General features: G+C 33.7%; 1 protein-coding gene across 7 annotated transcripts; it reads left to right on the forward strand.

The window, feature by feature from the left end:
* Window positions 1–659: 659 nt before the first annotated feature.
* LOC114195606 (P-loop containing nucleoside triphosphate hydrolases superfamily protein) lies at window positions 660–27,820 on the forward strand. Of its 7 annotated transcripts, none has more exons than XM_028086130.2 (33): window positions 662–895; window positions 981–1,070; window positions 1,173–1,291; window positions 5,741–5,854; window positions 5,951–6,032; window positions 6,383–6,450; window positions 6,530–6,604; window positions 6,763–6,908; window positions 6,984–7,086; window positions 7,389–7,469; window positions 7,725–7,793; window positions 7,912–7,971; window positions 8,049–8,210; window positions 8,908–8,964; window positions 10,230–10,472; window positions 10,554–10,622; window positions 10,708–10,890; window positions 11,562–11,666; window positions 13,847–13,933; window positions 14,078–14,227; window positions 14,404–14,517; window positions 14,587–14,673; window positions 14,773–14,976; window positions 15,070–15,246; window positions 15,634–15,840; window positions 16,741–16,830; window positions 16,936–17,076; window positions 23,098–23,195; window positions 25,640–25,721; window positions 25,801–25,941; window positions 26,074–26,184; window positions 26,559–26,630; window positions 27,350–27,820. In XM_028086130.2, exons 1-33 carry the CDS (start codon window positions 775–777, stop codon window positions 27,554–27,556), a joined length of 3,915 nt encoding a protein of 1,304 aa, XP_027941931.2. In that variant the 5' UTR covers window positions 662–774; the 3' UTR covers window positions 27,557–27,820. The 7 variants fall into 7 exon arrangements, with proteins under 7 accessions (XP_085521737.1, XP_027941934.2, XP_085521738.1 ...); XM_028086131.2 differs by having other exon boundaries at window positions 10,557–10,622; XM_028086132.2 differs by lacking the exon at window positions 26,074–26,184 and having other exon boundaries at window positions 661–895.
* Window positions 27,821–27,915: the final 95 nt, after the last annotated feature.

Here is a 27,915-nt window from a genome sequence, read left to right on the forward strand (position 1 = left end):
CAACTTTCTTTAATTCAATTAACTTTTTCCAATAAAAAATTACATAAATTAGAACTGTAAAAGTTATTTTACAATTAATTTCTATGGATATATAATTATATAATTTTAATAGTATTTTGTTATTTTAATAATAATAAGTAGATTTTTTTTTTCAATATTATTATAAGATAAGAGTAAAACACACGTATATGTAAACACATGTATTTTCACCTTGCAAATTTTACTAAAATATAAAAAATAAAATTACAACATATATACATACTTTTTTACTATTTTTAAAAATAATAATTTATCTAAATTTAATATTTAAACTAAGATATTATTTTACTTTTTAAATAGTTATTTATGTAAATTTAACTTACTTTTAGGTAAATTATTACTTATCATACAAAAGAAGAGTGAGCCACAAAACACGTGTTTTTACTTATTAAGATTGTTTTTTATAATTGTTTGTTTTTGGGGATACGTATTTCATTATTAATTTTATCTTTATTAATAATAATTAAAATAGTTAACTTTTTATTTTTTCATAATAATAATAAAATAAAAATGGACACAAGTAGGGAGAAGCGTATGTGGTTCCATAGTATATATAATAATTATAAACAATTCTAATTTTTAATAGTTATTGTAATTATATAATCCAAGCACTTCAAAATTTTCACATTCATATCTGGAACAGCCCTAACTCGTCACACAAGGCGGGAAGAAAAAAATTAAAATTAAATTTGAGGTGTTGCAGAGAGGAAGGTGTTGCGGAGGACTGTGATTGCAATGGAGAGGATTCACGTCAGCGTCCGAGCAAAGCCTCTCTCTCAAGATGATGCGAAAACAAGTCTCTGGAGAATCTCGGGCAACTCCATCGCCATTTCCAACCTCTCCAAATTTGATTTTGGTACTCTTCTGTTACTTTCTCTTCACTTTCTCTTCACTTTCTTGTTCTTGCAAATCTCGTTCTCAACGCAAGTCATGTTTCGCAGACCAAATATTCAGCGGTAGTTGTGCGACCGCGGAAGTCTATGAAGCTCGCACCAAGGATATCGTGGAAGCCGCAGTTCGGGGATTCAACGGTTTGCAGCATGCTTTGCTATTTGCTTACTTCTTCATTTTGCTGTCGGTAAATTAGTTGGATTGGATAACTTAGGGTTTGTGATGTGATGTTAAAATTGAAGGCACTGTCTTCGCTTACGGCCAAACGAACAGTGGGAAGACTTACACGATGCGAGGCTCGAAAGCTGAACCTGGAGTCATTCCTCTCGCTGTTAACGATTTGTTTCGAATCATTCAACAAGTAACCACTCCTTACTTTCATTTTTTTTTGGGACAAAACCAGTACACACGAGTTGAAAAGCGACACAAAACTATTGAAATTGAATTCTAATAATTGCTATAAACAATGTTTGGATACACTTCTGTATACACACTTATAGGAGTAAGAAAATAAATGAATTGTGTTTTTCCATTAGCTAGAATCAACTTATGTGCTCAAGGCTTGTTTAGATACAATACAAGCTAGAGCTTTTGGGGTTTCTTTGTTCCGAGCAAACTCTTAAGTCAGGCCGGATAGCTTTCATAAAAGTTAAGTGCAGAAGTTCAATTCACATTTTTTTTGTCTTGTATTGATATTTATGTAGAAGTTTATTTAAACTGGGCCAAAAAATAAAACTTTAGACCTTAGAGACTCTGCTATTATATTATATATATACCGTGAATCAACTGTTGAAAAGTTCAGGTGTTGGGTGAAAAGTAGATGAAGGGTTCTATATCTGACACTTTTAAATTGCTTCTTCAAAGGTTTTTGTTGCTGAATTTGTTGTACAGATATGGATAACAGTTATCAGATTCATCCTGTTGTGTCTCCACTTTAGACGTTCACAGGGACAAATAAACATGGAATTTTAGAATTTTGAACTTCGGAGAACTAAATCCTTTGAAGGATTAATGCTGTGATACTATAATCTTTAATTGAGAGGCTGAAATGTGTGGCGTGCCTAAATTTCTGAAACGTTGGATATTGTTATTTAATTTCTAGTTCATGAGTATTTTTTAATAATTAAAGACAATCTTTGTTCTTGTGGGCGCCTCCTTGCTATTAAAGGTACTGGAGACTAGAGTTGTCGGGAGTGCATCTGAACTTGCAACTGGTAGTATTAAGAAGTGCTGGTTGTTATAACTTTGCTCTTAATGAGGCTTCTGCCTTAGGGAATCTATAGATGATCCTGAAATCTGTCCTTATAAACTGTTCTATTATTATTACAATATATAATTGGGTATGGGTGTCGTTCGTAGAGATAATGGTGGGTAAAAAATCAGAAAAGGAAGAGAAAAGAGAATCATTGCTAAATATATGATTAGATGTCCCGGAGTCAAATTATCCAAGGGTCCAAGGAGGGGTGGTGGTATATGCAAACAATTGATTTACCCATTTGTGTGCAGCCAAAACTGTAGCACGAGAATTCTAGCGACCCTATAACCACTGGAGAAAATCTTTATAGGCAGCGAGAATTGGATACAAGAGGGAGCTCTGTCTTGGAATGTAAAGAGGGTGCGGTGACAAGGAGGGGTTGTAGCTTGCAAACAAAAACAAAACAGGAGACAGAAGAGGAACGCCGGAAGGCCAAGGGGCACTGTTCTGTGTATGTAAATCGCTGTTTCCAGAAAATTGTAGCAAAAGTTGTTGTAAAGTGAAACATCAGCGGAAAAAAGTGATTGGGCCAACACAGATGACGAATCAGACATATACACAGTTGTCAAAAAAGTATCTCCGGGATAGTGGGTCCTCTAGGATAAAACCGTTTTCAAATAACCACTTTCTTGGGCTCTAGATACCATGTTTACACGAGAGAACTTAGAGGCATGTTGAGCATCAAAACACATGTTAGAATACCACACAATTGCACGAGTATATAAGCTTATTGCATTCACTACACATGATTAGAGGACATTTTGATTCCCCTAAATAAGATATTCATATCTATGGATAAATTTGTTAGAACAAATAATCTAAAATATAATTTATTGTAAGGGTGCTCTGTGCTTTTTGCTGTACCTAGTTCCTAGATGTTAGATATTGTTAGTTACAATATCTTATGCTAGTTACAATATTATGTGTATCGCCTTAGCCCATATTTTCTTCACGTATAAATATATTATCCTATGTGTATTTTCTACACAATGGCTCCCCTATACCTAGTTTTGACTACTTTAGCACCAAATATATTTTTCTAGATTCTCTTCTCTTCTCTTCCCTCTCATACATTTGTAACTATGTATCCAAAGTTACTATAAATACGAGATCCTAAGAGAGGGAAATTTACACTTTAATTCATTACCCATTCTTTTATATTTCTCAAGTTGGTTAGAGCGGGTCGATCATAATCTTCTTGTCTTTGTTTAGCAAAGGAATTGTCTATTGGTTACAGCTTATGCTGTTCGTTGTCAAATTTTTGTCCTCCAAAGCTTGGGTCTGGTGTGCCTTGAGGAGTGCAACCCAACCTCTATGGTTGTGCATCAAAATTTTGAATGACGTGCCATCATGTGCTGTCTAGCCACTGCGCTTCCTTAGGCACATGTGTCTCACATGTTGCCTTCTAGTGATTGTAATCTTAGACTACCATGGTTTGACTCACTAGAGCATTCTAAGCATGTTTTTGCCCTTTGTTCTTTTTTCCAAGAGCATTTGGTGAGTCTTCTAGAGTTGAATACGATTTCTCTCACTTGAAGTCCTGGCTTTCTCACTCTAGAAACCATAGGATGCCTTTTGTTCATCTCTGTTGCATTATTGCATTGTCTCTCTACCTTCACCTTGTTTAGCATATCTTTAGGGACTATGTGTGTCATAATTTGGGCCATAATTTCTACTCGTGAAAAGGAGGCCATGAAGGGTGTTCTTGTGGTAGAGGGCATCCTTAATGCACATATTGTAAAAGAATAGGTCACACTCAAGAAAATTGTTACTTTTTTCATGATTTTCCTAATAAGGCAATCAATATTTCCAAATTAGAAGTTTCTAAGTCAAATTTATCTAATGAAGAATATAAGGAATATCTTAGGCTAAAGTCTGGCAGCCAAGCACGATCTTCCACCCATTCTATTTTCTCAAAAGCTTGCATTTCTCAAACCTTAAGGTGTCAAAGATCATGGATATTGATTTAGGCGCTTTTGATAATATTTTTGGTAACGCTTCATTGTTTTCTTCTATCTCTTATCCTAAAATCATCATGCTATTATTAGCCAATGGATCCAAAGTTACTTCTCTTCTCAAGGAGTTGGTTAAATCTGGCTTTCTCCCTCCTTTCATCTTTGCCTTAACTCTTCCTTGCTTGCTGGCCAAACTTTCCCAATTTTTCCCTTCTCTTTGAATCCGGCAGGTCGGACCAAATTGTTAGGTTTCTTTGATTAAAGAAACCAAAATTGCAGCACTAATCACTAACAGACAGCACACACAACACCATATAAGACTGAAAAACTTCTTTTATTTGCTATTCAACACACCTCCAACACCTTCACTGCCAAGAGATAATGTTTCCCTTCTCACTAGGACGTTAATGATCTTGTTACTATTTCTCAAATTCCAAAAAGACTCCTTTACATAAACACAAACCCACTTTAAATAGCCTCCCACCAGGGATGACTATCACACCTTAACTGTCTAACCAACCAACTACCCCGAACTAACTACTTGTTTTCTTCCTTCTTACATATATTTAGTTTCCTCCTAACATACACATTACATATCCTATCAGTATCACTATAATCCAACCCAAGAATTTATGTGTAACCTTTGGCCACAAGACGTGCTTTGAGACGGTCAATAGTACCATCAGGACCAACTTTGATTACAAAGACTCACTTGCAACCAACAACGGATTTCCTAGACGGTCATGGGACAAGCTCCCAAGTTCCAGTATTATAAAGAGCACTTAGTTCATCTAGCATGGCCTAATACCAACAAGGATGGACTAAGGCATCACAAATAAATTTTGGAATAGTCACAAAAGAAATAGACGAAAGACAAGTATAAAAAGGTGAAGACAATCTATGATAACTTAAAGCAACATAATGTGGAGAGGGATTACATGTAGAACGTATACCTTTTTGGAGGGCAATTGGAGGGTCACTTGGTGGAAGGTCAGACTTAGTTGTCGGAGCCAGAGGAAACAGAGAAGTTGACACTTGAGTTGAGTCACACAGTGATTGTTGAGAACGATGTCGGCGACTATAAACTTGAAGTTGTGATGGAGAAGAAACTGACGGCGGACACGACACACCTAGAGGATCACAAATCACGGGAATCTTGTCAGTACTAGGAATATTGACTATATTAGATGGAGACTTAGTGGAAGGAGAATAAATAGTCTTATATAGAATGTATTGGAAATGTGTTGTGTGCTTTATGTTGTACCTAGTTCCTGGATATATCTTTTGAGATATTCTTCTCTTCTCTCTCATTCATTGTATCTGATATATCCAAAGTGATTATAAAATGAGATCCCAAGATAGGAAAATTTACTCTCTCAAATTTATTACTTATTCTTTTATATTTCGCAAGTAAATTTAATGCAATAAGATTCAAAATATTATGATTTGATTATCAATAGAGACAATTGTACAAGTGTGGACTACACTAACTCATACACCAACAATTATGATAACATTGTTAACTTTTATTATTTTTGCATTATCTCCTTTTGATATTGATCTCAGTGCTTGGAATACTGTTTCTTGATACTTATTTTAGGACGTGGATCGAGAATTTCTTCTTAGAATGTCATACATGGAGATTTATAATGAAGAGATAAATGATTTGTTGGCTCCTGAACATCGAAAACTGCAGATTCATGAAAATCTAGAGGTTGTTTACATATATTTTGCAAGCTTGTCCATTTCTGGTCACTGGTGTTATATATGTATTCCTTAATATTTATATAGTTTCTCTTTGAAATCACAGCGTGGGATATATGTTGCGGGGTTGCGAGAAGAAATTGTTGCCTCTCCTGAGCAAGTCCTTAATCTCATGGAGTTTGGAGAATGTAATTTATCTGTTGCATTTTACTTATGTTTTTACATTTTAGCTCTCCATTTTTTTGTGGCTTAAATTTTCATTCAAATATATTTGAACTTATACTGATATTGAAATGGAAAGAGAACGGCAATTTCAACTTGATTTCTTTGGTTCCTTTGTTGGGTAGCATTTTTGTGTGATTCTGCATGCTTTTGGTTAACTTTGCAGTATGTTATATTTGTGAAGTATCTTTTAGACTATTACTTTTTATCTCCCTTTAGCGAACACCATATTTATACCCACTGTACTTTTTAGCATATCTTTTGCTACCTGTAATGGTTGACTAACTTTTTCTTATGTTATTTGCAATTGTATCAGCTCATAGACATATTGGAGAGACAAATATGAATGTGTACAGTAGTAGGTCCCATACTATTTTCCGCATGGTAATAAGTGTTATTTGCGATGATAATTTTTTTTTTACATTTTATTAGGTGCTTCTAATTAGTATCTTGTGTTTAATAGATAATTGAGAGTAGGGATAGAAGCGAAGATGGAGAAAGTGGCAGCTCTTGTGATGCTGTCCGTGTATCAGTGTTGGTATGTTAGTGTCACATTTTTAACTGACAAGTATTCTCTAAGGGGAAAAGTTTTTCTATTTTTTTATTGTTATTCACATGCATTCATCTTTTCTCCTTTTTAAATGACTATTCTTGTGTAATTTTTCGTATTGGTAATAGTTATCTTCTTGTGTCTAGAATTTAGTGGATCTTGCTGGGTCAGAACGTGCTGCAAAAACTGGTGCAGAAGGCGTTCGACTCAAAGAAGGCTCTCACATAAACAAAAGCTTAATGACTTTGGGAACCGTGATTAAAAAGTTGAGTGAAGGTGCTGAGAGTCAAGGGTAAGTTTAAATGATTATATTTAACTTATTTAAATTTTTGATTGAGGAAAGAAGAAAATATAATATCTTATGCAGGGGTCATGTTCCATATCGAGATAGTAAGCTGACTCGAATTTTGCAACCTTCTTTAGGAGGAAATGCTAAAACTGCTATAATATGTAATATCACTCTTGCGCAGGTAAGGTCTTCCTGTGTTTGACACTCTTAAATCAAATATCTGTGAGCTTAACAGCTACCACGTTACACAATGAAATAATTGTTTGGAGATAAAATATTGCGAGGTCTTTTGTGTATCACTTGATTAATATCCATTTAATCTAAGAATTAAGTTTCCTAGCTATCACTTGTCAGACAGATCAATAACCTGTATTCTTTTCTATGCACACCTTACGATCACATTTCGTATTTTATGAAGAAGCATAAAATTATCCTTTAATATTCTTTCAATCTAGTTGTTTTATAACATTTGTTATATGACAGATACATACAGATGAAACTAAAAGCAGCCTTCAATTTGCAAGTAGAGCATTGCGTGTCACAAATTGTGCTCAAGTGAATGAGGTTTCGTCTATCTATTTCCCTTATTTTTAGGGCTATTTTATTTTGATTTTGTTCTTTATTTTTTATATTGCTTGCCTTTCAAAGTTGTTTTCTCTGTTACTTTCTCCTCTCTAATAAAGGTATTCTTCATAGCAAGTATATTTTCATTGCATCCTCTCTCGTAGCAGTTCTGCCTTCTGTCTTATTTTGTATGATTTGGTTCTGCAGTGATGTGTATCTTTCATAGTAATTTTCTCACTCTGTTTTTGCTCACAGATTTTGACCGATGCTGCTTTATTAAAGCGCCAAAAGAAAGAGATTGAAGATCTTCGTTCCAAATTGATGGTGGGTCAAATTTTTCAGTTGCTATTTTATATTTGATAAGCATATTGTTTGAGAGAAATTAAGCAAACAAATTAATTACTTAAATGTTGGCATAGTTATGCTTTGGTCTTTTCTTTAGGGTTCTCATTCAGAGCATTTGGAAAAGGAGATTCTGAGCCTTCGAAATACATTATTACAGGTTTATGAATTTTCCTTTTGGGTTAATTGTAAATATTTTTTTGTGAATTCTGCATCTTACTATGTTTATCTTGTCAGACTGAACTGGAAAGGGAACGCATAGCTTTGGAATTAGAGGAGGAAAAGAAAGCTCAAGCTGAATGGGAAAAAAGAGTAAAGGAACAAGCCAAGAAAATTGAAAATTTGAGTTCAATGGTTCTGTTTTCAAACCGGGATGAAAGTCGTGAGCTTATTAAAAGGGTATTATTAAGCATGCCATGTTTTCTTTTTAATTTTCTTTACAGGTCGTTAAAGCTAATTTTACTATGTTTTGGGTACATTCTACAAATATAGGCAGTAAAATTACTGCCTATATAGAAATATTACATTAAAGTGTATTCCTTCATTCAACAACTGATAAGGGAAACAAAATAAAGCAAGTAATAATGAATATCTTATATATTTTAAATAGAATAAATAAAATCCTTGATGCGTAGAGCAAAGCACACTACTTACCTTTAATTCCTACCCCTTCAAGTTGGTGCACTGATATCTATCATGCCCAACTTGCTTTTCAAACTCTAAAACACGAGTCTCTGTGCTTGAACCTGGAAGCCGCTCATTTCTTCCAAATGTAAAATACTAATCATAATTAAAGAGGATGCTATAAGTACTAACAACCTGCTTCTAAAGCAGTAATCACGAATTTAGCTTATGCAAGAATTGTAGGTAATGAAACTTTGCTCCAGCAACTGATTATCCTAATCTCATCTTTAATACTGTTATTTCCATTTCTATTTTCATTTCTCTTCATGCAATTGCTGCCCATGTAAACATATTTACCTTTTCTTAATGTCAACCTGTGCAACTATTGCGCTTTTGCATGATCCTTTTGTCCTTGTCTCATCCTTTGCTCTCTCTACAATTGAGTGATTACGTTTTCATGCATGCACTGCAGGACAAGAGGCGCGATACATGGTGTATAGGAAAACTTTCACAGGAGCATCCAGGAAATGTAACATTTCACCTTCTTGCTATATTGTTAGTTTTGATGGGTCTTATTTTTATGAATTGTGAATGGAATCTATGTCTCTTGCTGATTAAATTAATTGTATAACTCCCATCCTTTATTGAGGCAAAATTTAGTAACTTCTATGCTACAATCTTATGCTGTAGCAACGGATATAAATTTAGAACTGCTAAGAAGCATTTTGTAGGCAGATGGTTTACTAGTTGTTCTGGTCCAATCAATATCTGAATTATCTATACTTAACCTACATTACTAAGACTGCAATACATTGATGGGGCAAAACAGAGTTGGCCTGTAGCTGCTATTTTGACATTGCGGGGATGTAGTTTATTGTTATGGATCTTTTGGCTTTTATAGGGCGTTCTTTATTTTGTCTACCTTCAGCCACTATCACCGGTGTATTACTACTCCGAAACACAAGTTAAATGAGCTTTAATTTTAATTTTTTTTAGGTTTGTGTATTATATAAGAAAATATTTTATCATACATTATCCTTTGTGATTGCTTTCCTTATTTCCTTCTTGTCTCCTAGAATTAGTTACTATTGGACATCGACATTGGCTAGAGATATATCCCAACTATATATAAGTGTAAACTTTACCTTAGGAGTTAATTTTGTATAGTTGAATTAGACTTTCTCAGATGGTGTCTGAGCCTATTTTAACAAGGTTTGTTGAGTCTATCATGCTATTACCGTTAAACCACCTACAAATATCTAGCATGATCTGCACTCCATATATCTATGCAAGGACAACTTGTAGACATACTTACCAAGGGGCTGAACAACAATAACTTCGAAAGGATTATATCTGAGTTGGGAATGAAGAACACTTATGCGCTAGCTTGAAGGGTAGTGTCAAAATATTTAGGAAGTTTCAGATTTGATTCCTATTGTTTTTAATCCTTTGTATCATGATTTTATTACTAGCATATCAATCCCACAATCTTTGGGATTTGTTTCCTAGAATAAGCCGTGCTTATTTCCAAATTTATCCAGTTAATGTATCTATCTATCTATCTATCTATATATATATAAATATATATATATATATATATATATATATATATATATATATCATATGTATGTAATGAGACTTAATAAGAGAAAAATTATTTTCTTCCAAACTTAAGAAATTATTACTAACATTATCTGTGCATATCTATTATGGCATTTATTTTGGATTGTGATTGTTGTCTTGTTGCTTGTATCTTATATTTGAAATACTGATTCATTTGTTTTATGCACGTAGGTATACCCTATCATCCAACCTAGTGCTTCTAATGTAAAACCCATGAGACCTAATCGAGACATGGGACCACTTCTTGCTTTTGAGGAACTTGTAAATGAAGATGTTTATGTGGATGAGCCCTTTAAGCAAATGGACAATAATAAAGATGATGCAAACAACGATTGTAATCTCCCAAACCCTTGTTCTCTATTGCATGTAACAAACAGGAAAAAGGCACCGTCACAGAAGAAAAGCTTGTCAATGGTTTGTTATATTAGATGTCCCATATCTATTTTCATTTCTTGAAATTTTAGTAATTTGTATTCTAATATCAAGTAAATATAGCAGGAGGACAACAAATTTCTAGAATTGCAAGCAGAATATGAGAGTTTGTTTCTAAAATTTGAAACTCAGGTTTCCCCCTGTTAATTCTTGATTCACTTCCAAATCCAGAGTTTGCTAGACTAGATATATAATGCCCACCTGTTTCTTATTGCAGAGAACTATAAGTGATATACAGCTTGAGTCATTGAGAAAACAGCTAATTGATTCAAATTCTCTCCATTCTAAGGAATCTGTTGAATCTTTAAATTATGCCCATAATGGTTGCTTGATTGTTGAGAAAAATGCGAATTTTAGAGAATCAGACGCTATTCTTGTTATCAAGAGACTTCAAGAGCAGGTTTTGTTCTTTCCATTTTTCACATCTCTTTTTATCAATGATTCCCTCTCTCTTTTTAACTTTCTGATTTTTGAAATAAATTGTTTTTGTTTAACCATCCTTTTCAAAGATCAAGACAATATTAGTTACTCTTTTTGTCAATTGTACACTTACTCTTCAGTTAATATTTAATTAATTCACACATGCATTTATTGTAATGTAAAAATGAAAAAGGGTAAAATGGAAAATCTCATCTATTTGGTTAAAATTTTGAAAAATTATTACAGTTATTGGTCTCTCCAAAAGAACCTTACACTTAAAAAGAAACAGAGGGATTATTGAATTACTTCCAAATTTTATATGATTATTGAAAACAGACTTAAGAGAAAGGAAATTTGTATTTATTTTTTTGAGATTTGTTCTAGTTTCGAGCTTCTGATGCAGAAGCTATATATAGACTACTCTAATTGACTGGATCCTGACAGTGGCAGCTGTAACAAACTACTCCAAGTGAATACATCATATAATGATGGCTGTAACTAAATAACTGTATGTCTGAAGAAAGTAGTTATACACTCACATGATTAAAATATTTTTATAACCATTTTTCTACTTTATGGTGCATTAGAATGTATATACACGCATGTTCTGATTTCTATCTGTGTCTTATATTTTTAACGTGCATCTTGAAGATTAAGGTTTTGGAAATGGAAAACTTATCAAGCCAACAAAGCCTGGATAATGTTGTTGATCTGGTAACAGAGCAGAATATATGTGCTAAGGAGAAATACAAAGAGGTAATAATCATTTAAGTCAACAGTGTTTCTTCCTCTATGCCTTTTAATCTGATTGTGAGATGCTAATTACCAGATTTGATAGAACACCAGGAAATAGCTGAAATATTTATTGAAACACAGAAAACACACAAACTACATACTACATCAATGTTCTCACCTACAGAAAATATATGTTCAGAAAGTTACAAATACAACCCCATAAATATCCACTTAAATTAAACTCGATAAAGCATAACTGTTCTCTAGAAAGGCATAAGAGTCCACTCACATTGATCCTAAATTGGGATCCAAATGCAACAAGGTATGTGACTTGAGTTCCACTGAAATTATGAAACTCTAGTGTGGGTTCTATAATGACTTGGGCTTTCCAACTACAATAGCTGGACTTTTATGTTGTGGTTTTCCTAGGTTCTAATCAATTGGTGTCAGATCAGAGCTTTCCACCATGTCTCTTGCTATGCTTACTCAAGACTAGTGAAAGGGCTAGTGCACAGTCAGCTTGTGTAGTTTCACGGCTGGGGAGCATGGTGGGTGTCAGGATCCAGTTGCAATTTGGAAGCACAGGATTCTAGTGTGGGGCTTATAAATGCATAACCCTATGTGCTCAATACACATTAGGGATTCATCCTATGTCCTTTTTCTCTTTTATTTTAACAATAGCCTTTAGTATCTCCATGCGAATGAAAATCCAGCAAGTACTATTATATCACCATTTCATGATTCTACTTGCTACCATTCTTGTAGTCAATCTATGTTAATTGCTTGTAGTGCAAAGAACAAAGTCGAATTTGTTAATGGAAGTGTTCCATAACCATCAAAATTGGATAAAATGAATATGTTATGGTGTCAATACAACAATACAGTTGTTCCATGGATTGTTCATTCAGTGTCATCTCTCTTGATCAGAGTATTCTCTGGATGTACAAGGCTGATAAAATTTCGAAAGATTTGAAATTGCACTACTCATATTTACAACAAGAATCATCTTCGAGAAAACAAGGTGATCTCATCGTAATTGAATTTTTTTGCCAACTTATATGTTATTTGGGAAGCACTTGAGACTTTCACATTTATTTGGTATGTTCTTGTACTGAGACATGCTTGTTGAATGTTTTTCCCATTATTGCTTAACGTAAATTGGAAGATCAAGCAATACAAGTTGTAAGTGGATTAAATGATCTCCTTTTTATTAGTTCTAAGGTACAAGGGCTACTCCCATCCACTATTGTAATATTAGACGACGGTTAAGACTAGGTGAATTCTTTTAGTGAGAAAGTTGTATTTTATATTAAATTTTAATTGTAATGGACCCTATGATGCACGAATATGATATCTATATCGGACACAAATTTGATATGTCGATAGGTTTATTTTGAAAATAATAAGATACGATACATTATATATGCATATTGAAAAGTGTACAATAATTCTTAAAAACATGGTAAATATATGATTGTTATTATATGAATCCAAATTAAAATCATATGTATGAAAGTGATTAACATAAAAAATTATAAATTATTGTCATCATAAAAGTACTATTGCTTTATAGATTAGATATTTCATTGATAAATATTGATAAAGTATCCTGAAATATCGGACAAGAGTACTAATTGAAGTATCGGTGCATCATAGAATGGATCTAATCTGAACAAGAAATTTGCAGAGGTCATTTGGACTTCTAGATTTGTAAATTGTCTGATCTACCCGCTGAACTCTGGTCAGGTTGGTGTACCCTAAACCTCAGCCAAGGCCCGATGAAGACTTTCTGTATTCTACTGTCATCTTTAAACTTTTGATGTGTAAATTACTTCAAGATATCAAGAATAACTTCAATAACACGACAACCTCTTCTGTTTATCTTGCTACTTTCACTCTATAGTTGAAATAAAGGGAAAAGGAGAGAATACTAAATATTACCTGTCTTTGTATATGTTGTATTTAAGTTTATCTTTTAAAATATTTATGGTATTTTTGCCTTTTTTATTGACAAAATATGGTAGCAAAGATGGGTCACTCCAAGGGTCTGGGCAACTACATAAATTGTATTCCTAAATTGGGCACCCATGGGTATTTATCTGATATATTTCTTTGCATTCTTTAGACTGGAAATATATAAATCTGTGTCATTTATTGCTAATTAAGATTTATAATTCCTTTATTTTGTTTCATCTGGTTAGCTCTATGAAGAGCTTATAAATGCACAACAGGCAGCTCGATTGGCTAATGAGCAACTTACTTCCGCTGAAACTGTGAGCAACATTAATGTATGCAAATCGATGCTTTTATAAATATTGTGATTCGTGCTTTTGTGTAATGTCTTTGTGATTAACTATCAATTTACAATTCTATACGACTATGATTCACACTATATCCTATCCTATAAAGCTGATTCTTGAAGCTTTATGTAGGATGAAAATTTTGACTTTCCAATCAGTGTTTCCATGGAAATTGAAGAAATTGCATCTGAAATTCAAAACGCAAAAGATGCTGTTCAAAGTGTTATGTTTATGGTGGATGATGCTATTAAAAGTTTCTCTGCTCTCTGTGATACTCTCCTTGTAAGTGCGTTGATAGAGCCATTGAGGCACTATAGGAACACTATTTGTAAGAAAAATGAAATTGCAGAACATTTACTTCATGTAATGCCTTTATTGATTAGCATTTGTTTTCTAACTAATATCTAAATTGTGTATGCTTTTAGTTGAAGGGCTTAATATTTTATGGTTCGATACAGGTTTTCAAAACCTCAGTATATGAGGATTCTGCAGATCAAATTTTAATCTTGAATAATTCTCAGAATTTGATTTCTTGCCTAAGAAAGAAAATATTTGAGCTTGAGAGTGAGAAGGTAAAGCTTCCTTTCTATTATGAAATATTTCTAGAGATGTCCTTGTTGGTCTTAATATTTGTGCTGCAGGTTCTTCTAGACACCCAAGTAGCTGATCTACAGAAGCATCTTCAGGAATCAAAACTAGATGCTGAGAAGTCCCAAAATTCTTTGTTGGTTGGCCTTTATTTTAGAAATATTTTCTATCCTATCTGTTCATTTCTTTGAATATGCAATACAGCGAATAGGGACACTAACTGTTTATTATTGTTACAGGAAAACTTAGAACAACAGAAATTTGAAAATGCAGAGTTGATTTCTTATATTCAAGCTCTTGAAAAGGATTTATCTTGTTTGACATCATCTACAGTGGCCAAGGATAGAGAAATTACAACAAAAGATTTGGAGAAGGCTAAAACCAAATTAAAAGAAACTGAGTCTAAACTAAAGATTGCGATACAAGAGAAAACAAAAATTGAGGTTTTTTTTTTTGGCACATCTCATGATTCCTTGGTTTCATTGTTAGCTATTTACTTTTCAAATTTATGCCCTAACATATTAGGTGTACCTTAGGGTGAGAAAGCCTATGCTGAGCGAGAGATTAAACAATTGCGTGGCCAAATCTCTCTTCTTGAGCGTGATATCAATAAACGTGATTCACTTGCGGGAAGAAGACGTGATTCAATTGTTGAAAGGGGTTCTAAGATGTTTGATAGTAAAAGACCGAAGGGCCTAGAACAGACATTACAGGTTGACTTTGGGACTTGATGTATGCTTGTTGAAAATTGTTGATTGACGTTCATTTGAATTTGGTGTAATTATTGTTCTTTCTCATATTTGTACGTGTATACATGTGTTTAAACTTTAGTGCCTTTCCTAATTCATGCTTTTGGTGACAATATTTTATGTTCAGTTACTCTACATGACAGTACCCATAAAGAACTGTATGTTACACTTTCTCTATGATGTTATTATGCCATTCCTGAGCTCTCACCTTGTCATTCCCTCCTTTTGCCATTTTTAAGTTATGAACATGCTTGAATTACTTTATATATTATTTCGTGTTTATGTATAAATATAATTTTAAGTATAATAATTGATTATTTTTATATATATGTATATATTGTCATGTATTAGGAAGAGCACAAAAAACTGGAAGTTTTTGCATTTGAATCAGAAACAAGAATTGCTTCGTTAGAAGAAGAAATAACAGCTACGTTGAAGGAGAAAGAAGAGGTGATATCTATTAATGAAGGTTTGATGTTAGAACTGGAAGGCTTGACTGAAAAACTGAACACATCAACCACTGAACTATATCATCTGAAGGAGGAAATTTATGCTCTTGTAAGTTTTTCTGTAAAGTTTCCTAGAATTTCCCTTTTAACTCAGTTGTTAGATGGCTGATAGAATTAACGAATTGAGGGAAAAATTATAGAAAGTAAAATATAGTTGAGTTGAGAGAGTTGGAGAATCTGAAATTATTGACATAATTTTCAAATGACTGTTGAGATCTGTTGCAAACATGATATAAAATTGGAAGACATGTTAGAAACATAATGTTTAACAAAATAAAAATCAAAAGACCATTGATGTAATCACCTTCTAATAATTAAAGCTTTTGGCATTTTTGGTTTTTGACATAATTTTCAAATGATTTCTGTTGAGATCTGTTGCAAACATGATATAAAATTGGAAGACATGTTAGAAATATATTGTTTAACAAAATAAAAATTAAAAAACCATGTATCATCAAATTCTCATTGTGGTGCCCATTATTCTAATAAAATGTTGTATTGAAGCACGAGGTAGTTGATCAATACATTGTGCATGCTTTGAAGCCCAAAAAGCTGTTAATCAAGGAGGTAGATTATAAACATGAGTATTCCTTTATATAATGAAGAAGAGATACAATAATAAAGAAGGAAAGCATTACCTAATAATAGGAAATATTTGTTAAGATATTTCTATATCAAATATATATCCCTATTTAGTTTGACCAAATTATACCTAACAATATTTAATGTGATTTGCTAATGGTCTTTGTTGAGATCAATGCATGTATGCAAATTGAGGTATTTTTATAACCGTGGAACGGACTAATCAACAGTTGACAGAAATTTACTACTCTAACTTGCAGATTAGAAGCCAACATAAGTAGCAATCTACTGTAACAATGACAATTTAATAGCTAGTTTGCTTTCTCACTCAAACCATAAATTTGGTATCTTATTCTTGTTCACCCAGAAGCAAAGATTGGAAGAATCTGATATCAACCAAGAAAATTTGAAAAGCTCTATCAAAGTACTAATGGAAGAAAAGGAAGAGTTGGCTATGGTAGTGCAGCTGCAGCTATTTTTTTCTTCTACATTATTGTGATTCTTCCCCTTTTAGGAGATTTCTCTTGTTAAGGCATTTCATTGTATCTTCCTGATCTTGCAGCAACTCACTGATTCACTTTTGGAAATAGAGGAGGAAAGGGCAATATGGTCTGCCAAAGAGAAAGCAGCACTTCTAGCTATAGAAGAACACACAAAGTCAAACAATATGCAAATTACATCATTATCAACAAAATTATTCGAAGTAAGGTTTACAGCTCCACTCTTTGGGAAACCTTTTTTAGTTCCCTTTATTTTCTTTATAATTTTCTTTTCCTTCATGGGGTTCCTTGAAGCCTACAGAACAACCTTGTAAGGTGAGATTGCAATTCATTTATATATTATTATTATTATCTGACCTTATTTCTAATTTATGTGAGATCTTTAACACACTCACTCACGTCGAGAAATGAATATCTCGAGCGTAGGATTGGATATTTATGGGTAGTCTAACAAGAGTTCGATAATGGTGACTTTAAGTCTAACTCAGTCCTACAAAACCAAATTGTAAGGTGAGGATTGCACCTCACTTGTATATTATAATTTGACCTTATTCTTTGTTGGTGTGAGATCTTCAACAATTTGAGCCAAATAAGCTTACAAAAGGTAGAAACTATTGCTCTGTACTTTGTTGTTGCATGAGATCTTACAACTACATTGTACTTTTTTGCTTTTCTAGGAGACAATATCTGAAAGTGGATCTCTTGTAGTAGGTGAAATTGTCCAATTTGCATTAGAGTACCTAAAACATGAGTATGATTATTGTGTCCATATAACAAATCTTTTTTCCTTGGGTCTTTTTAATATACTTTAGAAAGCGAATAACTATATTTCAATGTCCTACACATGCAAAATTAAGAAACTGACTGGCCATAAAACAAATGTCAAGACAAGTGATTGTTAGGTAGTTCAATTTTAAAACCAATATGTTATATCTCTCAAGATCAGGAAGTGGCTCCCATAACTTGGTAGAGGTTTAGCATTGCGATCTCTCAATATTAGGGTAGAATAAAACTATTTTATTGCAAAGAGTTTTCAATATGTTCTGAATGTATTGTGTGTCTAATGTAGACCACACAATATGTATTTATATTATTGAATAGAATCAAATACAATAAAGACACCTAATAATTAGGAATCAATCATCTTAATTTTCGATATTATGTAATGGTTGATTTCCTAGAAATCTATAACAACTAATTATATTCTAACACTCCCACTCAAGCTGAAGCATATATTTCATATGCACCAAGCTTGTTACAAGCATATATGTCGATTCTTTCTTTCGGCGACCATTTTGTTGTGGTGTGTGAGAGCAAGATGTTTGGTGGAGGATACCCAATGAACTTAGAAAAGACTGAAATTAGGAACACATTCACGAGCATTGTCAATGTGCCAAATTTTAATAGATGTGCCAAATTGGTTTTGAATTTTAGTCGAGAAACCTTTGAATATAGAAAAAACATTAGAACGATTTTCATCAAGAATAACCAAGTACATTGGGAGAAATCGTCAACGAAAGTAACGAAGTAATAAAAACCCAAAGTAAAACAGACACGACTAGGACCCTAAATATCGGAGTGAACTAAGGAAAAAGATGACGAAGCACTCTTATTAACTTGAGTACCATAGTTATGACAAGTGTGTTTGCCTAACTGACAAGACTTGCATTGAAAAGACGAATTGTGAGAAAGACTGGGAAGCATGAGACACATTTTGGTAGGACGAGGATGACCTAAGCGTTGATTCCCAAGAGCTTTAGATACAATGGAGATACAAGCAACTGATTGTGACAAATAGTATAATCCTTGAGACTCTTGTCTTGCTCCAATGATCTGTCTGGTACGCCGATCCTGAAGAAGAACAAAATTAGTAGCAAAAAGAACAGAGTAATTTTAGGTGCGAGTGAGCTTGCTTATGGAGATTAAATTAAAAGGACAACTGGAATATAAAGCATAAAATCTAGGGTAAGATTAGAAGAAGGGCATGTTTGACCAATGCCATGAACTTTTATTTGAGAGCCATTTGACATGGAAACAGAAGGTAAAGAATCTAAATATGTCAGTTGAGAGAAAAAGGGCTTGTTCCCAGACATATGATCAGAGGCACCAGAATTAAGAATCCAAGATCCAAGGGAGGAGGACTTAGAAATACAAGCTACAAAATTACAAGATGGAGCAACGACGATGAAAGGTTGTGTAGACTGCATGGTTGCCTTATATTGGAGAAACTCATTATAGACATCAACTAATATTGAAACTTCATCTGATGGTTTTGGAGAATTGACCTGAGCAATATTAGTTATCTTGTAATGCCTGGCCTTTGTATAACATTTTGCCTTAGTATGGCCATACTATTGGCAAAAATTGCAACAAAAGCGTTGACCACAATATCCACTGTGACTTTAGTGTGAGCTCTCGGAAGCCATGGGAAAAGTACCTGAAATGGGCTAAAAAGGGGTGCCTGGGTGTGAGAAAGGAGACAGAGGGTGTGTTGGCAAGTGGATCGTGTTGAAACAGTGAGCAAAACGAGGGCAGAGACAGGCATGTGAGACGAACGCATTACGAAGAGACCGCGAGTGAGGGCGTATGTAGTGGCGGATCGAAACGACGAACAAAGTGCGGTGGTTGTCGGATGAAGACAGTCCTGATCAAAATCTTAAACTACTAATACCATATACAATTGTATATGTTCTGAATGTATTGTGTGTCTAATGCAAAGCACACAATATGTATTTATACTATTGAACAAATATACCTAATAATTAGGAATCAATCATCTTAATTTCTGAGATTATATAACAGTTGATTTCCTATGAATCTATAATAACTGATTATATTATAACAATATATATATATATATATATATATATATATATATGGGAAAAGTATTTTTTTGAAAATATAATAACAACACTTGTATTTAGTTGGTCTCTCTTTACGTTATGTAATGTGAGGATTGTGATATAGTTTATTGTCTATTTTAAGGCAGTTGTTGTGTTTTTGGTAAGTTATGGTTGTTCCTTTGTCTTGGAAACACTATGTTGTTTTCTTTTTTCTTTTGAAACAAACTCAGTTACATCTCTAAAGTGTACAATCATTATGTTTTGAATATCAAATTGATTTTTTGCTATATTGTTACATTATCTCTTTGTTTCTTACAGTTCTCCAAACTCAATATGGTATCCAAAGCATGTTATTGATCTTGGTTACCCACCTATGATGTCTAATTCTTCATCACACCCGTCCTCTAACCTTTCACACTCAGTTGCTGAAAAACTGTGACTCCAATTATCTTCTTTGGAAGGTGCATGTTGAACCATCAAATCTCACAAACTTCATTGATTTGTGGTTAATCCTGTCATTCCCCTTCGACTTCTCTCATAGAAGATTGTGACAATGGTGTACTCAACTCCACTTATGAAAAATGTGAAGTTTAGGATTAACCCTTACTCACATGGCTTTAGTCTACTTTGTCCAAAGGTATTTTATCTCGGGTGCTTGGTGTGGTTCATTCCTATCAAGTTTGGGTCCAGATTCATGAACACTTTTGCACAAATGGAAGCTCGCGCACAGTAGTTGCGCACTGATCTTCGCATTCAAACTCTTGAAAACAAAATCATGTAGGAATACTTTAGTCATATTAAGTCTATTGTTGATGACGTTGATGGCATTGGTTTCCCTGTTAAACCTGATGAACATGTTGATGCCATCCTTGAAGGCCTTCCTCCTAATTATGTTGTTGTCATCTCTTTCATTGAAAGCAAATTTGAGACTCCCCCAACGAGGTTAAGGCTTTGCTTCTTGCCCATGAATCTTGTACCAATAGCCATCAGACAAAGTTTTTTCCACCTTCGGTTCGTTATTCTGGTGCTCCTTCCAATTTTTCTCCATCCAAATCATTTACTTGTGGGAATTTCTCTTGTGGTGGTTCCTAACATGGTGGTGGTAGGTTTGTTTGTTGTTGTGGTGGTTGCTATGCTAATTTCCAACGCCAAATTTGACTTATATATGGCCACACTACAAATGTTTGCTTTTTTAGGGGTGATCTACTTTTTAGACTTCTGATTCTCTTGTGCTCTATGATCCCATCACTCATCAGCCTCTTCCCCCTTCCACTTCTCCCATTGCATCCGAAAATCCTAATACTTGGGTCAATCCATCTTCACAACCCTTTGCTGAAGTTCCCACTACTATGCTTGCCAATTCAAATCCTAACCCTTCCTCCTCCACTTGGATACTAGATTCAACAATAACTTACTAACTTTGATGGGCCTGATCAAGTTTATATTGCCAACGGTGAAAGGTTGCCAGTTCTTGGCTTTGGTGCCTCTTGTCTTTCTCTTACTTACATAATTTACTCCATGTTCCCTCCATTGCCAAAAATCTTAATAGTATCAGTAAATTTGCTCGTGATAATAATGTTTATTTTGAATTCCATCCTCACTTCTGTCTTGTTAAATCTCAGGCCAAAAGTGATGTTCTTCTTCGAGGTGTTGTTATTTCAGCAGAAGTTTGGGCTAGACTTCTGTACTTAGCTTTTATGCTGGAACCATCAATGACCTTTTGCTTGCGAGACCATAAAGATTAAATTAGGACCAAGAAATATTGCTGCACCAGATGTAGAGCAATGATCATCAACATCGGAAGCCTGGTCAGCATCATAGAATGTTGTCAGTGAAACTAAACTAGTCAACAAAGTTGGTTGAAAATGAAGACCATAAAACAACGTGGCTTTTAGATATCAAAAAATTCGTTTGACAATTGCCCAATGACAGTCCAGAGGATTAGCCATAAACCAAGAGATTTTGTTAACTGCATAACTAATCTAAGGTCTAGTAAGGGTAGCATACTGTAGGGCTCCAACTATAGATATGTAAAGAGTAAGGTCTAAGAAAATATCAGCACCATGTTTAGAGTTTACAGTTGGACACCATTGGAGAAAAGATAGCATGAGCCTCTGCCATGTGAGTTTTGTGAAGTAAATCAAGGATATACTTGGTTTGAGTCATGAGAATTGAACCATCAAATAAATGTTTAACCTCAAGACCAAGGAAATAGTCCAATTGACCAATAACAAATGATATAAACGAAACAGAACTTGAGAATCAAAAGGTGAGACAAATGAAGATGAGCTAGCAACTAGAAATACTCAAACTTGCACCACTGTAAACGAAAATTTGATTCGGTCCATCACTCCAATAATGAACATGCATATTTGCACCAAGCAATAAAGTATGAGTCGTATCAATTGGGTGTATAGTTTTTGTTTCATCTATACCATTTTGTTGAGATGTATGAGGGTAGGTAGACTGATGGAAAATGTTATTTGAGCTTAAGAGCAACATAGTTTTGGCATCAACAAAGCATGTGTGGCCAACAACATGTGGTGGAAGACTGTATAGGGGGCAACAAAGAAAAAGGACAAAATGGTGTATCAAGTTGAGGATAGATGATGAGATTTTGTTAATGAGAGAACATGTTACACAAACTTTAAGCATTCCCCCAAAAATGGTGAGGAATATGGCTATGAGGAAGTGTTCGAGTAGTTCAATAAGATGTTTTGTTTTTGTGTTTAGTTGCTTCATTTTGTTGAGGAGTATGAAAACACAAAGTTTGATAAAGGATATTGTTGGAATTCATAATTTGTTTAAATTGGTTAGACAAATATTCACTAGCATTGTCAACACGAGAAATGCATCGGTATACCAAATTTTGATTTTGATTTAATTCAAAAGGTTTGATATTTAAAAAACACTTTTGATCAACTCCTCATTAACCAAATCTAGGTACAACTCGAATAATTTTCAATAAAGGTAATCAAATATTTAAAACCAAATGGGTTAACATACCGGAAGAACCTCAAGTATGTAAACTAAGACTATTAAGAGAAGAGTGAAGAACATGTTCTAATTGGCGGGACTCACAATCCAAAATTTACAAATCCTTTACATCATCTTCCACAATTTTGTTAACTTGGGATGTTCTAATTGAACATGAATGATCATTAGATAGATTGGTGATGCACATATCGACAATAATGGATAACCTGCACTATGATAATGCAATTATATGCGGTTTGAAAAGTGTAATAAAGTAGTGAAGTAAATAGTAGATAAAAGTGTGTGATTTTTGGTTATTGCTGTTTTGATGTTTGATAGATAGATTAATTTCCTATTATCATGGTTCCATTTGGTTAAATTAATCAAATTTGTCTATAATGTTAGGTAGGGAATGAATTGGAATCTTGTAGAGAAGAATGCAGAACCCTACGTGAAAGACTGACTACTACATATGAACATTCACATATGAAGGAAAATTTCGGGTTTGTTTAGTGTTAATTAAATTTATTTCTCTCTTAACCTCTCTTGTACTACTTTCTTATTTTTCTAATATGTTTTCTTACTACATTTAACATGCTATGTTGCAAAACAATTTTGAAAGTTTGGTTTATCATTTAGCTATATCAGATTTGGTGAGATAAATAGCTCAGGTGGAGATTAACCTTACTTTTTGAAAAAAAAAAAGATATATATATATATATATATATATATATATATATGTATATATATCCCCATGTACAATTAGAATATTATAAAATTTAGTGAACATCATTTCACAAGCAAGAACGATCGTGCATTTTATAATTAGCACAACCGGATTGTATTTATAAAATTTTACAGTTAGGCTATGCAGAAAATGAAAAATGATAACCCTCTTCTCTTGCATGTGGATTTTCTAAAGAGATGGACTTATGGCTTTGGATGAACTCTTGCATGCTGATTGTCTAGAGAAAATAGAACTAGGGCTTTGGATGAACAAGAAAGTTGTAGGCTTCTAGTTTCTTTGTTGCTTTTCAAATGTCTTAGGAAATTTGTATAGCCTTTAGTCAGTTAGGACTAGGCTGTCGTATGTTAATAATTTGTTAGAAGTAGGTTTTAAGCCTAATTCAATCCCACAAAACTGACTTGTAAGGTGAGGATTGCACCCACTTATATATTGTGAATTGGCCTTATTTCTAGTCGATGTGGGACTTCCAACACACTCTCTTATGTCGAGATATATTCATCTTGTGCGTGGGACTAGAAATTAGTGGGTGGTCCGTTAGTGGCCCGATAATGGGTGGAATAGAATATCCAAGAAAGTTTGCTAGAATAGGCTCTAACTTGACTCTGATACCATGTTAGAAGTGGACTTTAAGCCCAACTCAACCCCACAAGACCGGCTTGTAAGGTGAGATTTGCACCTCACTTATATATTATGAAATTGCCTTATCTCTAGTCGATGTGGGACTTCCAACAGTTCTTCAAGTTATTTGGTTTGTGTATTCCTACAACTAGAAAAAAATGCTCTTAGCAAAATGCTTCTATTCTAGTTAATTCGTGTATCCTTAACTCGAGCCATGCTCAGAAATTGCATGAAATCTTCAAATGATATGGTTTTTGATTAAAACATTGTTGTTTTAGGAAATTCTGCAGCCCTATTATTAATGATTTAGCAGGTAATCAATTCATTAAAGAGGAATTTTACCCACGGAATATACCTAAAAAGGCATAGATTTCTAGATATCGTTTCCCATTTTTCTTTTTTGCTGACTATCCTATAAATTCACACCACATATATTAAAATAGGATATCATGGAAAATTAATAAAAATATCTAATAGTTTCTACGATCTAAAGATGAAGTATCCAGGTTTTAATCCTTGAGAACAAGGATTTTTAGAAGGCAGGGGAATTGATATAGGAAGATAAAGAAGGAAGCTACGTGGACTAATTCCAATTATCAACCAGACTAATTTTGATTACCAATCAGTTTAATTTTGATTAGGATTATTATTCATGGAATTGATAGTTAATCGGTGTAATGCATTTCTATAAATAAGCAAACTCTAAACAAAGTGAGGGGATATGATTTTTGAATAACACTCTAGTAATCTTCTTCAAAATATATGCTTCGGATTCTTTTCTTTCATTGGAATCCCTAAAGTTCTATAGTTCTGCGAATAGTTTTATTCCTAGTTTTTACCTACATCATTTGACGATGAAGATAAGATACAACCTGATGAAATCAAATCATTCAAATTTACTCACAACTGGAAATTATCCAATAAAATCAAAATCATCTAGAAAGAGGACTTAGCATAATATAACACAAATATTCTCTTCTATAATATGCTAAATCACGATCCCATCACATTAATTTAGTATAAGAGTCTGCAAGTCTGAAGTTGTTGTTGTCCAAAACTTTTAAAGGGGTCCTACTTTATCTATTGCAACTTGCAAGACCATACAAGAGTTAATCCCATTTATTTTAAACTTAAGCTCATCAATTTTATAAACAAGAAAACATTTCATCTATTGGGGGAGATTTACTTTTTTTTTGTTGATTTGACCATATTTTCTGTATTTTGACTATGATAGAGTGACACAGAAACATACCAAATATGTGCATTCTACACTGCATTTGTTATAACGACCTGAAGCTGTTAATGCAGCTGGAATTTCATTCCCTTTGCCTTTTTGTATCTAAATTTATTTGCGTTGCGACACATCTCAGCTTGTGTCAGTTTTTGCTTTTTAGCCATTCTCATATTTGACTTGGTTGGTTTCTATTGGTTACTTCCTTATTAGAAATGCTTGAATACTCTATTCAGCCACCCTGTCTGCTACTCCCAGTTTTTTTTTTATTTTTCCATTAGATGGCTCGCCAGCTTTAACTGTCAAACTTATTAAATCACTATTCCTGTCATGTTATTTTATGGCTACAGGGAAAAGGTTTCAGAGTGGGATCAACTGGAAAATCACATTGAAACAACCAATGCTGAAAGCAAACAATCTCTAGAACTAGAAGTAAGGACTATTTATTGTTAACAATTTCGTGGTTTGAGTTGTGACTTACTGCAAGGCATAATATTTGCACTTATTTTAGGTGTCAAAAGCCACTTCAGAGGTACAACCTTTGGAGAATGATCCGCATGACTGTCCCATGGAAGAGAAAGAAAACGAAACTCGGAAGGAACTGGATGTTCTTGATAAAGGAGATAATCTATCCAACCCGAACGCGATTCAGGTTTCTCCTTCGTTGTCACTAGAATATTTGTCCATTCATATATTATTTATAATAAGGGGTTGGGAAGAGAATAAAAATCTAAGACTCCATGTACCATATAAGTCTTACTGATCATCCCAGGTTACTTGACAGAATCTCGAGACCAAACTATATCATTTGACAACAGAAAAAGATATCCTGACGATAGAGATGGAAGATCAAGAGAAAAAAATGGAATTTCTACGAAAGAATTTCGAGGATGAGGTAAAAGGAAAATGTTACCTTTTGAAAGTTTCTAAGGGTGTGTTTGACTTTAGAAGTTAGACCTCAATAAGTTTTAAAATAAAGTAGAAAGTAGAACACTGTTTGAACTTTTTTTCTTTTTTAGCTTAAAACAGATAATCTGAGAGAACTAAAAGGATGGGGAGAGACGAAAAAGTGAGGAGTGAAGTTTTTTTTTTTTTTTTTCTAGAAGTTCCTTCACCCATACTTTTCAAAAGATGTTTCTAGCTCAGTTTCTCAATTTTTTGAAAGAAGCCTAAAAGGCCGGATGCTACTAATTTTAGTAATTACATTAAGGAATATTCTTTATCTGTTATCTTAATTTCAGTAATCACATTATGCATATTCTTTATCAGTTATCGAAGGGAAAGGTCCAGGTTGAAGAACTAAGACAGAAACTTTCTTGTATGGAAATCAAAATGCATGCGGTAAGTACCTTATTGGTTATCAGTTCAAATATGGGTTGTATTGATCACATATACCAATTGCCTGTCAGAATTTCTTTCTTTGATGATTTCATTGATTCTGCTCGTTCATAAATAATACAAACCCATTTACAGTAATTAAGACGCAACAATACTAAGTTGAATAGATACATAAGTCGCACTCTAAAAATTAAGACAGATGATATGGAACTTCCCAGCATCGCCCCTCCCTCCATATCTGTCTGTCAAACCAAGCAAGTCGACAATTTCTAAGACGAGTCATAGGTTCTAATACCATGTGAGAATTTCTCTCTTTGACGATTTCATTGATTCTCATCATGTGTAAATAATACATACCCATTATAGTAATTAAGACAATAATTCTGTTCTTTCTTTGATGATTTCATTGATTCTCTTCATGTCTATAAATAATACATACCCATTATAGTATTTAAGACAATAATTCTATTTAACTTATTTAATCAAAATCAGGAAAGCATATATTCTGCAATGACTAAGTAAATATCTTATTCCTAATATATACAACGTATATCTGGAAAAAAGAAATAACCTAATCCCTTATTGACATTGTCAAGCGAATAACTCTTACGAATAATTTATCTGCATTAGTTATTTAGATTGTTTGTGTCTGGATGAACAAGTATTGTTCAACCCCTAGATAGGCATAGTTGACACCAGTGAAAACATCTTTTTTATGACAGGATGGTGTAACAAACAACAAAGAAATGGCTAAGCTCAGAATGAGACTCCGCGGAACACAAGCAAAACTGGATGCTTTCCGTTGTAGATACAAGGAAGCAATCGATGAATCAGTTATAACAAATAAGAAGTATAAAGACCAGTTGGCTTCACAAGGAGTACAAGTGCTTAACCTAAAGAAAGAGTTAGCAGCAGTCAAAGGGCAATAGGAAATCTGCATGGTATGTTAAAGGATGCAATCTCGCATCTTGCCTCTTTGTTTATTAAAATTACAGGTCAGGCCATCATTCCCAATGGTCTCAGTAATTTGTAATCTTATTCCAGTTGTGAAATCTTGAATGATGCGTGTTACAAGTTCATACAATTCCTCATAATAACTATCAATTTCCTGCAAAACAAACCCCCCTGATATTATAAGAAACTCAATTAGTAAATTGTGACTTGGCCATGAATTGCAAGATTTAGTGCAAATATGCAATACTTACTATCTAAAGCACCACAAATCACAGCACCACTCAGTCTTGACTCTTGAACATAGATATAATGTTCACTCAAAATTTGTACGCAT

Source organism: Vigna unguiculata, chromosome 8 (assembly GCF_037176805.1).
Source record: "Vigna unguiculata cultivar grain cowpea cultivar isolate G323 ecotype 2 chromosome 8, ASM3717680v1, whole genome shotgun sequence".
Classification (NCBI taxonomy): Eukaryota; Viridiplantae; Streptophyta; class Magnoliopsida; order Fabales; family Fabaceae; genus Vigna; species Vigna unguiculata.